Source organism: Merops nubicus, unplaced genomic scaffold (assembly GCF_000691845.1).
Source record: "Merops nubicus isolate BGI_N331 unplaced genomic scaffold, ASM69184v1 scaffold43732, whole genome shotgun sequence".
In the NCBI taxonomy this organism is placed as follows: domain Eukaryota; kingdom Metazoa; phylum Chordata; class Aves; order Coraciiformes; family Meropidae; genus Merops; species Merops nubicus.
The window spans coordinates 1-13,425 of record NW_008593736.1 but is presented as its reverse complement, the minus strand read 5'-3'; the positions used below and the strand labels follow the sequence as shown (position 1 = coordinate 13,425).

At 38.1% G+C, this 13,425-nt stretch overlaps 1 protein-coding gene across 1 annotated transcript in view; it reads right to left on the bottom strand.

Moving 5' to 3' along the window:
* Positions 1-10,731, bottom strand: part of LOC103768381 (B-cell linker protein-like) — a gene marked incomplete at its 5' end in the record, with an annotated part of 12,606 nt that extends 1,875 nt beyond the window's left edge. Inside the window, 8 exons of the mRNA XM_008935521.1 lie at positions 789-872; positions 4,418-4,497; positions 7,372-7,403; positions 7,850-7,928; positions 8,707-8,749; positions 9,786-9,816; positions 10,333-10,405; positions 10,704-10,731. Coding sequence (XP_008933769.1) covers positions 789-872; positions 4,418-4,497; positions 7,372-7,403; positions 7,850-7,928; positions 8,707-8,749; positions 9,786-9,816; positions 10,333-10,405; positions 10,704-10,731 — 450 coding nt within the window. The remainder of the gene's footprint in view (positions 1-788; positions 873-4,417; positions 4,498-7,371; positions 7,404-7,849; positions 7,929-8,706; positions 8,750-9,785; positions 9,817-10,332; positions 10,406-10,703) is intronic.
* Positions 10,732-13,425: the final 2,694 nt, after the last annotated feature.

Genomic DNA, 13,425 nt, shown 5'->3' with positions numbered 1-13,425 from the left:
CAGGCACCTGTGCTGCTGCCTGTCATCTGTCAACCAGGGAAAAATACATTGGCAGCAGTCCGTTGGGGTCCACAGAGTTTTTAGGAAATGAAGTTACTATCAGTGGCAGTAGGTAGGCAAGAAAGCAGTGATAGCTGGAAATGCTCTTTCTCCAGAGCTATAAAAAGCACTGTGACAAAGATGAGCACATACAGCTACTGACACTGTAGCCCAATGCTCACTAGGTAGCAGTAGTCTACCCTGGTGATAACCCAAATTCTCTGCCTCTTCATCCGGTTTCGTGGAGTTAGGCAAGAGTGGAAATGTACCTGAGGCTGAGGATGTTGCTGTTCCCTTCTGTCACACTAGCTTTTGTACACAGAATAGTTGAGAGAACTCAAGTTCTCCAAATACCTAAATGTATAGTGTTGCTATTTCAAAATGCATAGTAGTATCAGCTTTTCCAAATAGAAGCTGGTTTTACATGAGCAATTGGACAGTGGTGGAGATCCATCACGGGGCTTTGGATGCACATTAGTTCTCAGAGCCTCCTCTGCTCTCCAGTCTCTAATAGCTTTCTCTGCAGTGCGCTGCTCTTTCGAGTTGCGCTAATGCAGCTTTGTCTTGGGATGCAAATCATAGTTAAATAGTTTCACCATAATAATTTCATTTTTGATAGTATTTGCATGGCACAGTATTCTGACCTGTTCAGAATACAACTGATGTTCTTAGAATATTTCTTGTTATCTTTTGATTATTTTATTTGAAGTTTTTTTCATAAAGTAGACATTCTTTTAAAAGTGACCTACCTTGTTTGATTGGTGTAGTGCATCTTCTGCTGTTTTTCTGTCACAAGTAGCAGCATACCATGCTTTACTATGAACACCAGCATCCTAGAAAGAGAGAAACAGTGTTTCACCTGTAAAATAATGATTATATGAAAAAGAATATGGCTTGTAGGAGAGTTACTATTAGATAACGACAGCTGTGAAGTACTCAAGTGCAGAACAGTTTAGAAAACATAGACTTTACAAGATTCTTTGCCAGGAACTCACTTTGTCAGATAGATGTAGGACAAAATAAAAAACTGTGTCAAACCAGTGGTAACTTATGTGTGGTAGAAGGTTGATATATGGCAGAAGAGAGAAAGATAACCCAAGGAAAATAGTCAGGTTTAGCTGGAGGTTAGTTTGGTATTTTTAAAGCAAGAAGCTGTTCTAGTAGAATTTAAAGAGGGTGTGCAGGAGGTGTTGAGGAATAAATTGACCATTAACAATTTAAATGCTACTCAGCTGTGGGCTAGCCAATGAAATATCCAGATTTAGTAGGCATCTAAGCTGTGGGAAATAAGTTTCCCATACACTTAATGCTATTTGTGAACAAGATCACAATTGCCTCTTCTGGACAGTAAGAAGGCTGGATTACTGTATCTTTTGCTGTTTTATTAAATAAGGACAAATGGATGGAGTCTTACAAAACAGAGAAGTAACTAATGGCTTTCCTCTACTAACACAGCAGTTCAGCTGCCAATGCTTTCACCTTAGACATGAGATACAGATTCAGTTCCAGCTTTCTGTTGGATTGAGTCTGAATATATCCTTACACTTGAAACACTGCTCTTATCTAAGAGGCATTAAACCGATGCGTACTGTGGAGAAGGATTACATCTGTGACAGAATACAAGAGCAGATATTATTTTACAATGTATCTCCTCTGGTGCCTGATTTTTATATGTTACGGTGTGAACACCTCACCAAGGTCATCCTTCTTTTCCCCATTCTTCTAAATACTTGGCAGTGTTCTGTACAGTAAACGTCCTTCAGTGGAAGACATGGGACAAAGGACTTCATGGATAGGGGCACAGATACAGACTTGGTACAAGGTAGAAAGATGGCCACCCTAACGATAAGTGGATTCTGTTTTAGAAGATAAAAGCTCATACAGCAAGGGAAGTGCAAGGATAAAGATGTGAGGAGGTGATGGCAGGTGGGAGTGAGTGGTAGGAGACTGTAATTTGAGTAAGATAAAAATTGATAAAAAACTAGGGGTGATGCAGGATTGAGTGTACATCTGAGAAAATGAGTGGAGTTTAGGGGAAAGGTATGGGGAAATTTAGAGAATTATGAAAAGAAAATATACTCAAGGGAAGGGCAAGACGTGGGATTAGAAGAAACATGAGACATGCATTGTGAGACTTCAATAGCTAGAAGATTAGCTAGCAGGGTATAAAAACAGCAATCATAAAAAGTGAGCTCTTACTGAGAAGGTTGATGCAAAAAGCTAACTCAGGTCAGTGGAGAGCCTATAGAAATAATACTAGGAGTATTTCCTAATGAATACTTCATGGTATTAATAATTTGAACAGTTCTGATCCAACTTTATAATAACAACCTTAACTATAAAATTCATTTTCATACAAGTTTTGTCACTTCTACAAAACAGATTAAAGATCAAGTTTCACATTATGGCTGAGCTGGTCTAGGTGGCTTATTGCTGCCAAAAAGGGAATGTCTTGGTTTCTTTCTTCTGCTCATTTTGTTACTCATCCGATCCCACAGAGAGATAATTCACTTTAATAATCTTGCAGCAAAAAAGCCTGCTACTTTTCTGTTTTGTCCCGTTTTGTGTTTGACTGCCAGGTTGCTTTTCTGTCAGTTTAGTGAGTTGGCTCAGTCCAGTGTAAGACCAGAGGAACAGCAGAAAAGCCTATGGCTGGGAGTGGAGTTGACAGTGATGAGAGCAGAGCCTCCATTTTGGGGGCATTGAACTAACTTCTTAGATTGGCTCAAGCCATAATACTTTACCTCCAAAGTTTGTCCACTGATTTGTCTAGTCACACTATTAATTTGAAAAAGACAGGATGAGATGAATTGCAAGTATGCAAGGTATTCAGCCACTCAGAGAATAAGTCCAGTAAACCAGTCTTTGTTCAACAGAACAAGAAATCAGTTGCCCCCAGACCTTTCTTCTAGCATTATCTGTGGCCCCTAATCTGGAAGCAGAGAGCTGCTGCCAGAGTTTGGATGGGGAACCAAACAAATAACCTTATGGGCATGAAGCATGTTTGTGAGTACATGTATTGTTCAGGATGCTACAGCAAATGATACCATTATACATGACTGATGGGAAAATAACATTTAACAGTTAATATATATTTATGTTTTTAAAACCAAAATGGATGCTTTATTAAGCTTTGGTTTTGCCCATGGCTGTTACATAAAAGCTGCAGCTATAATTGCTACAAGCTGTTTATTTAGTGTCTGCTGTATTGTTTATTTGAAGGGAATTTTTGTAATAAATATCCAGTATGACATACTGTTACAGTTCTTCCAAAACTTCAAGTCCTTTGTTTCTTCGCTATTGTATTATCTTTGTCATGTTAGGCTTTAGAACATTTCATGTTATTGGCTCTGCATAAGTGAGCTTTTGTTTTGTGCTCAACAGAACTATTTTTACCTTGTTTGTGACTAGTAGGATAATAAGAATGGCTTCCTGCATTTTGTGGTCTCCCTTCATCCAAAATGCTAATTGGAATACCACTGAAACAAAATTAACCTTGTATTTTCTTAGATTACTCAAAGCTTAATGTTGCAATGGAACACAGAAAAAAGAATTGATTGTAAAACTGACAGCATTAACTGTAATGAGGTCTGTTTAAAGGAACAGAAAGAGCAGGACTTGGGAGAGACTGAAACATGCGAGGGGAGGCATCAGAGCATCTTCTGAGGGGGGCAGCAGTGGCTTTCTTCTTGGTTCTTCCAACTTTGGTGACAACACCAAACTGCAATAAACAGGGCAATTTTCATAAAAGTGATTCCACCTTCTGCATCCTGCTGTGTTGGGCCAGTCAGCAGAGCATCCCTGTTTCCTCCTACAAATTTCTGGGAGTTCTTAGCACATCCCATCAGTGCAGGCTAATGCTAACAGCTGCAAATGGCTTCATTGTATCTGCTTAGTGCACGTTATTTTTTTTCAGGACACAGAATCTATAGCTATAAGTTAGAAAAAAACCCCCAGACAATTAAAAAATTCTTTGGAGCCATCTATATCAAAGACTAGACTAAATTTATGTACACATACCACCACAGATTTCCTTGTTTCAACTGATGTCAAAGTATTATAAATGGGAGAGTCAGGAAGATGTGAAACTAAGAAGCTTTTTTTTGGGTTTTCTTTAAAGTGACTGGTAGATTGCCAAAGTTTCGTATAATGCTATTTACATATTTTTCTACTATTTGTTAAAGCTCTTCTATGCTATGTGTTCTAAGCATTTTTTTTAGGTATGAAAGCTAACATTCTGGTTATTTGTGCTACAGAAAATCTTTACTGCAAAAGGGGACATGGATGCCCTCCACAAAAGGAGTATGGGGCTAGGGGCGGAAATACTACTAGTAAAGGATAAGAAGATTTCTGTACGTGAATTTAGCCAAAGTTATACCTGGTCTGTAGTACTTGAAATAGGTGAAACACTGCTGTGGGGCAAAGTACCCAGAGAACGGCTCGCAGCTTCTGGCACTTCTAGAAAAGAGAGAATAATATGGGCAAGTTTTCAAAGTATGTTTGTAAGAAATTGATTTGTTACAAGGACTTCCTAAGATCTGAAACTGTTTGGCCTTTGGTATCACTCAGGAAATCTATTGTAAATAGATGGGCCCTGTGTAAGTGCCTGAGACACTTGCCTGCTCAAAAGAGGAGAAACAGTTTTGTTAACAACTTTGTTAATAGCCAGAGCTCGACTTAAAATGCAAGAAAATCTCCCCACAACCACCTAAATGAATCAGTGTAGAAACAGATGCAGGAACACAATGCAAAGAGCACTCAATCCAGTGTGAGAAGTAGTCATATAGATGGAGGGAGTCAAGAAAACAAATACAGCTCAGAGATATTTTTTTTCACTAATTTAGTCCAACTGAAATGTTTGTATATGTGTGCAGGAAGTCTAGGAAGCTAAACAGAGAAGCAGAACTAATAAGAAAGGTATTGAAGCTTAATTATAATAACAAAGCATAGTAGAAAGTAGCTATTTGGGATGAAACAGATTTTGAAGAGCTTAAGAAATTAGAAGGGAAAGGGTTCAGTAGTGTTTCGTAGTAATTATATGATAGAAATACATGAAATAAGTATAGATAATTGTTTTCTGGTAGACCAGAATCCTGGCTAAAGATAGTACAGGTGTGTGCTATAGGCATCTGTGATCAGAGTTGGGTACAGATTAATATCATTGTACTAGAGAAGATAATTCTAGAAAGTTGAGTGTTACTTATTCTGTTATTATGAGAGGCTTTATTTCCTGTTTACTTATTTGGGAAAAAAAATACTATTAGGATTGTTAGCATTCACCTATTCCTGGACACGATACTTTGCAGGCTCCTTTATCAAATCTTCACTAATACTGGATTTAGATGCTGGGTTCAGAAAGCAGTAAGAACGTTACAGAAGAGGTCATACAGCGATTCAGAATTTAAAAAAAAAATGAGTTGGTGTGCAGAGCTCAAAAGACACCTATGTGAAGTAGGTTCAGAACTTGTTTTGAGGTGATAGATGCAACTGTCTGGAAGCCGCACCCTGAGTACAGGGGAGGCATTGTAAGGAGTAGTTCCAGTTTCCAGTGAATAACAACCTGAAGAAGCTATTAAGATTTTTTTTTTCCCTGTCAAATTTTGACTCACCTACAAAGCTACAGCTGAAAAGTCTGTTATATGAATAAAGTAAGAATTGCCAGAAGTCATGCTGAATTAAATTTTTAAAAGTAAATAAAAATAAATAATAAGAGATTCCCTTAGCTGTGTAAAAAGGAAAGAGAAATGAGGCTGTCTGCAGCAAGAATTTTGTTGATTTTAAGGATAATGTAGGTACTAAACCAAGAGTAGTTGTGGTACAGAAATAGAAATGTCCACAGCCAAATTGGAAGCAAAACTCAAATAGCTTAGTACAATTGAACTGGTGGGCCCAAGTAATCTTTATCCCAGAAATTTTTAAAACTGGCACATGAAATTACAGGCCAATGACAACTATTTTAAATAAATTTCAAGTCCAGGTGGTACAATATGATCAAAGAATACCAAATGTAATTGCTATACTTAGTGGAAAAAGTGACTGGAGCACCTACAGGCCTTTTTGTCTGACTCCACAGAACACAACCATTCCTAGGAGAAAATTTGAAGGAAAGAATATCAAGAGTTGGAGATAAAGGTACAACTAGCAAGAGAAAATCCGACATTTACCCAAGTAGATAAAATGTTATAGTTCTTTCATAAAGTAACAGACTTCTACACAGAGGTCATATGGTACTGTCCTTACTCTGGACTGCAGTAGAGCATTTGATACAGTGCCATATGGGAAATCAGTACTTTTTATGGAGAAGATGAAATTTGGCACTAGGCTTGTATGGTGACAAGGATATGCTGAAGGGACATTAATGATTTGGATCAATTGTATCTGATTAAGCTGTTATTTGACCTGGCACAGAATAAGAATGTGTTAAAGCAAGTTTACTAATTGGAACATCATTTAGCACCCAATGACCTTGAAGAATAGTTACACTTCATGCTATAAGTTGAAGCACATGAATTATTCTTAGGTATGTCTGCTCCTGTCACAGTAGTCACAGTAGCATGAACATGATCTGTTATTATACTTCCAGAGCATGGGAGATATAATTGTAATTATAAATAGGAGTAATAATAAAAGCATGTAAGTTTAAATTACACCACATGCAGATTTCTATGTACAATTCTCATCATTTGTTTACAGTGCAAAAAGTAAGTTCAGACTGAAGTATGTGCAGAAGAGGGCTTGTAGGAAGGTCAGATAGGTGTCTACTAACAAGAGAGAGAAGAATGTTAGACCTAATGTACACTTCTGTGTAAAGAGAATATACTTACTACCTAATTTGTTTTTAAGTGAGAACTGTAGTCCCTCTTTGAAAGTATTATTTACACAAGAGCCTTAGTGTTTGCCATTATAAAAATACCTTCTCTTTTTCTCTTCTGTACGCACAGAGTAAATTGCTGGATGCAATACTAATCTGTCTGGCTTCTAGGCAACAGAAGCCTGGAACAGCCCAGAAGTACTATATTTAGGGTTCTTCTGTGACAAGGAAAATTGATGGAATCTTTATGATGGCGACAGCTGACCCAAATTGCCTTTAGTAGGAATTTCCAATAGTCACAAATGGGAATGAAGCATCCAATTTATTTCTTTATACAGTAACTCTGACATACTCCCTTAATTTTACTAGCTGAGATAAACCTGATGTGTTTGCATGCATTACAGAGACAAGCATCAATTCTAAACTAACGCATATGTGTGGCATGTTAAAACAATCTTAATTCAAAGATCAATTTGTAATTATGAGTTAATAATTTTAATTCAATCTGAATTATTACTTACTTGGCAGAACTGAGGACTTTTGGAGCAAAGGCCTGAAATAAAGAGATTACAGAGAGGTCTGAGATCTGACGAGTCCTGAAAATATTAAAATTGTGTATTTGAAGTGCACAGTGGTAGAATGTGTTCCATCTCACCCATTTGTCCAGTGAGAAATAAGGGCCAGAAACAGGTATTTAAAAAAAATCATATCCCACTAGTACTGACAATTAGGAATTGAAATATCTGTTTTAGATCTCCATCATGTAACTAAAGATTATATCCTCCCGTGCTTTTGGGTGGTGGTGGTTATAGTATTTGGGTGCATTTGCCATGTTTTAGTTTTTGCTACTCTCAGGCTACAAGAAACATGACTTTCAAAAAGCAACAGAAGGCACAGAGGAAACAGTGCTTCTTTTTGAACTTCTCACAGCTGTGTTCAGATGGAGCAGTAGAAGCTGGTGCATTGAAATATTCAAAAGATGATGAAAAGGGATTTTACTTTTGGGCACCACTTGGAAGAGGTGGAAGCAGAAGCTCTTGGCTGGAACCTCGTCGTCTTTCTGCTGCTGTAGGTTTTTCTGTAGTTTGAGAAAACAAATCGTAGAGTCAACATTTCTTCAGAAATATATTGTCCCAGGTAAGAGAGTGCCAGTAGCTGAAGGAGGATTTCTTATATTATTGTAACTTTTGGGGGTTTCTGTTGTATGGCAGCTTGGCATCCTACTGCTTTCTTTATTAACTAGTGGCATACCACCAAATTTCTAGGCAGGTATCTGTGCTGTGAATGCCTGCAGGAGCTCCGTGGGAGACTTGCCTCCTGGGAGGCGAGCTCTGTGACACAGGGGAGGACGCTGGGGCAGGCTGCTCAGCTGGAGGAGGTGTGCCCAGCTGGCTGCATCTTACCCTTGTGTTAGACAGCAGCTCCTGCTGAGTTTTTGCCTGGAAGAGCTGCTGCCTCGCACAGAGGCGAGATGCATTTTCTGCCTGTGTAAGGGGCTGGCTCTTGGCAGGAGTCAGCTCTGTGTGAGGCGGTTCTTGCCAAGATCAGGATAATGCACTCGCACCTCCCCTCCCCTCCCCCTTCACTTGGAGAACCGTATGGCACATGGCTGGTCCATGATGTTGTAGGTCACCCTGCCAGTAACCTCAACAGTTTTACCGTGACTGCTTTTAGAGAAAAATGATGCTCGCTGCAACTAAGGATGGCTAGATCCAGTCTGAAACTGCTAAAACCATGTCCCTCTCAAACACTTAGAATAAATTCAATGTAGTGGTGTTTTTTTTTCATGTTTTTAATAAAAAGGAAATTAAATTCTGATAAATGGCAACTTTTTCACATTAGTGGAGATTGCTTACCTTCATTTGCAGTTAAGGTCTCTCTGGAAGGTAAACATGGTTTCTGCAATAAAACAAGGAAAACAAGTATTAAATGGCATGTGACTTGTACAGCAAAGTCAATCTTTTTATACTTTTTGTGAACTACTTCACATGTAGAACTGACAGCATTCTGGAGGGATTAGGAGGTGGGGACATGGTCATTCTATGAAGCGCCTCTAGTTGTATGACCTTGAAGCTTGGGAATTTGCACAGGAGATTTCGAAAGAATCCCAGTTTCTGTGTATAAGTAGATGGACAGAAATAAAATGTAGAGATGTGTGCTTGCTTTTTTTTTTTCCTAACTGCCACCAGTAAGGTTATGGTGTAGCAAACGGTTTGTTCTTATCTCAAGTCCAAAACTGAAGTAGTCCATTACAAATACTTATTAGTCAAGATTTGAGTATTTTCATCTTTGTTAAGCCATGCTCACAAATGTCTGAACACATTGCTTTTTCCTGAAAGTTAAACTGTCATCTTAGGCTCACAGTAAAAAATTGCCCAACATACCAGTTTCAATTTTTCTCATTTTGAAACAATGATAATAAACTGTCAGTTTTGAAACATTTTTCAAATTAATTTCTTTGAAAATTGCAACAAGTTCTCTCACTTTCACCCACAGAAGGTTTGGGGATATTTTTCCAGTGATGAAATATTTACTGGAAAACCTCTGACCAATTCTGGTAAAAATCCCACATTTTTCTTGAGCTTTCATTCTTACAATAAATCCGTGTTCCCCATATGCAGGCCTGTGTATATCAGGGAATACTTCTGAATGGTCTGTGTTCCCATTTCTCATTTTATTCAGTTCTTACACTGTGTTTGTTGTTACATCCTGAAGTATTGAATCCAAACATCCCTTCAATAAAAATATTTTTCTACTTGAGCTTTCTCACTACTGCATAGTTCATGGCACCCAAGTATTTCCTTTTTTTATAGCTCTCTCCCCTACTCTTTTCATGCATTTATGTTGTACCTAAACTCGTTATAAAATTAAGTTTTACAGTAAATTTAAAAACACCTGTAAAATTGTTTGATTATGCAATTACAAGTCAACTTACCGGTGAATTTACTGCATTGGAAGTTTTCTTCCTGCAGATTGGAAAAAAAAATAAGAGTATGGTTACTTAACAGATGCATGAATTTATTTAGCTGTAGCAGTTAGGGAAAAAAATGAGAAGAATAATAAGGGTGTCATATATAATGTGGGTACTCAAAAAAGGTTCTTAAAACATGAGAGAAAGTTACACTCTGTAGCATCCAATATTTAGGATCACAACTTGGGTGTGGCAGAAGAGTTTTAATGAAAACCACAACTTTCTGCATTTATAGGCATGCATGTGCTATTGCTGCAGTATATGACTAAATTGAACAAGCCAGACAGCATCTACCATCAATGGCAGGCACCGAAGGACAATGCCACTGGCATACAAACAGTACTCCTCCAGTAATAATAAAAGCTTACCTTTACCTAGTCAGGATATCTTTCATGAACAGCAATAAAAATTACTCCTGAATTTTGATGGCCACAGGTAAGGGTAGGAGTTAGCTCCTAATACACTTATTAACCCTATCCCCATCAAAGACATTTTATTATCTTTTACTCACAGGCCCCTTGGTAATGGAGATGGAGCTGCTCTGGTGGGAAATCTGCATTCTTGTGTGTTATTGAAGCTATGATCTAGAGATGCAAATCACATAATTAGTATGCAATATTAGCTGTCTCTGAACAGTGCGTTTTCCTCCCTACCGTTTCAGTGTTAACGCAGTGAAAATATTCAGTTGTTTAATTTTTGTCTTAACATGTTTGCACTCTGGTTATACTAGAAATCAGTTCAGTAACATTTCTTGCTTATTGCTGACTGTTAAAGAGAAAATTTACACTGACACACTCCACTACGTGTTATTTTAAGGTCACCAGTGACCTACTGACAACAAATCCCTCTCATATTGCCATGTTTTCAGTATATAATACTTACTTTCATCATTGTTGTTTGCTTCATGGTCCTGTAATGGAAAAATACATTAGGTTTGATAGAAGCAACTAGAGAAGGAATTATTAAATGGGAAGTACATAAACTAGTCTTGGTAATCTGTAGTAATGTTTAAAGAAATATTTGTACAGAATGCATATAAATATCCAGAATAGTTTTCAATAGCTTTTATGATAGAGTATGAAAAATTTTAGCAAACATCAATCTAATTCATTTTGAACATTATAATAACATTGAGATTGCTTGTAGTGTTGAGAAAATCAGCCCTGAATTTTGCAGCAAGATCTTTTGGTTCATGTTTCATTTCCAAGCTGGAAAGCAGAAATTTTGCAGCAGATTTAAATATACTATCATAGAATCATAGAATCATAGGGGTTGGAAGGGACCTCAAAAGATCATCTAGTCCACCCCACCCCCCCTGCCAGAGCAGGGTCACCTAGAGTACATCACACAGGAAGGCGTCCAGGCGGGTTTTGAATGACTCCAGTGAAGGAGACTCCACAACCTCTCTGGGCAGCCTGTTCCAGTGCTCTGTCACCCTCACAGGAAAAAAATTTTTCCTGATATTCACCTTGAACCTCCTGTGCTCCAATTTGCACCCATTACCCCTTGTCCTATCACAGGTCATCACTGAAAAAAGCTTAATTCCATCTTCCTGACACTCACCCCTTACATATTTGTAAACATTGATGAGATACTACTCATACTAAGAACACATCTTCCACTAGAATGGAGGATACTGAGTAGACTGTCTTTTCATGATGCTAAAATTTAAGTGATCCAACCCATCTCCCAGCTTCTTTTGAAGGTGTTTTCTTTTGGCTCCCACTTCTTGTCTTTTAGGGAATCAGACTCCCTTATGACAAGTACCTTTCAAAGAGGCACCAGTTATAAATTTGTCCACCTTCATCCATCATGTTAATGGGTTTTCACTAATGCTGGTCACAAATGCATCCATTCTCTGGTTAGAGAGGTGTAATCCATCATCCAACAGTTGATGGAGTCAAACAGGGAGAAATTTTTCTCCCAGTCAGCCCAGGCCTTTGAGAGGAACAAGGGTTACAATTCTGTTAACATGATCAGTGCTGGTTAGTGTTGAGAATGGATTGAATGGGAGCAGTTAACAGATGTTCCAGGGATTTGTCAGTATGCATAGTCAGGGTTGGAAAGGCACAACACAGCACTGGACAAACATCATGCTCATTACTGTGTTTTTCTTTAACACTGCAAAGGCTGGCCATTTTCACAATAAGCAAAGGCCCAAGAATTTGGACTACACTGTGTATTTTTTTCCTAGGCTGACTCTTGTGCCAGACATGGTAACTGCAGGTACCCAGGAGCTGAATACACCCCTTGTACAAATGGGTGGTGTTTTGGGAGCTCCATCCTTAGTGCTGTAACTCACGCAGTGTGTAGCCACAGCAGAATGATAGTTTTTCTTAATTCTCTGCAAAGTTAGGATGATACCATCTCAGAGGTAATCTCTGAGAACAAATTAATGGAGAAGTCCCAGCTGCAATATGGCACTCAAGTCTGTTTTGAAGCAGGAGTATTCTTGTTAGTGCTTATCAGAGAGTAGAATTTCTGTTCAACATTGACCCCAGAAGGATTTAAAAAAAAAAAAAAAAATCTTATAATCTTATCATATTGTTAAGAAAAGCTGAGAAATCAAACCATTTCATAAAAGAGAACTCCTGGTCTTAGCACCACTCATGAGGTGTAAGGGAATCTAAAACGCTGCTGCCATTATATGTAGAGGTGTGCAACACACCCCCACTCCAAAACACCTGGTATATCTAGCAGTGGAGTGCAAGTAAGACTATAAGAAGTTCTCATACCACCTGCATTACGTTACCATAACATCTAATGCTAAGGTATGACCCCAAATTCCTAAAGTTAAGCATTTAATTTCTCTATGTAGTTACTGATAGACTGATTATTTCTTAAAACCTGTTCAGAGCATTGGGCTGGGAGAGAGTTTGATGCACATACTTCTTGGAACAGATGCTGATGCAGTTACTGTCATGCTGTTTCTTGGTAGTTTGTTCCTCATGCACACTGTCTCTTGTGCTAACACAATTGTTAGTAGAGCTATGGTGCAGAACAACTTATGGAACTAATCTGGCTGCAAAAGGAAGTTTTTATGCACTTGCTTTTGCCCACTTGCTGCAGTTAGACAAGTTTCCCAGTAGTTTGCTTCAGAAAACAAAGGTTTGCTAACAGTGCAAGAGAGGGACTGGGGACAAGCAGAGAGGAAGAAGAGGAATGACTTAAAATACAGCCTTAGGAACACAAAGTTTGTAATTACTCCTTTATGAACTGCATTTTCTAGTGATACTGGTTACTCAGACTACTAAGTCTGACCTTTTAGAAAGATTCCATTTTCAGAAAGTACTAGTCATTCATCTGAGAAAAATGAGGCTCAAGGATGGTGCTTTAGATTGGGTAAAATCACCAGTTACTACTGAAAGTAACGTTCCTGGAGTTCAGCTGGTATTTTTTTTATTAGAAAATATTAGGGTTTTTTTTGTGGACTGAGATGCATATCCCTTAAAACATTTGAAGTTTTTCTTGGATCAGTACAGATGTCCACTGTACCAAAAGAGTAATAGCCACAATTACAATATTAGATCTATCTGACATTGAGTAATCTGTTATTTAATCCAGGATAATAAAAAGCATCTATCTTTATATATATATATATATA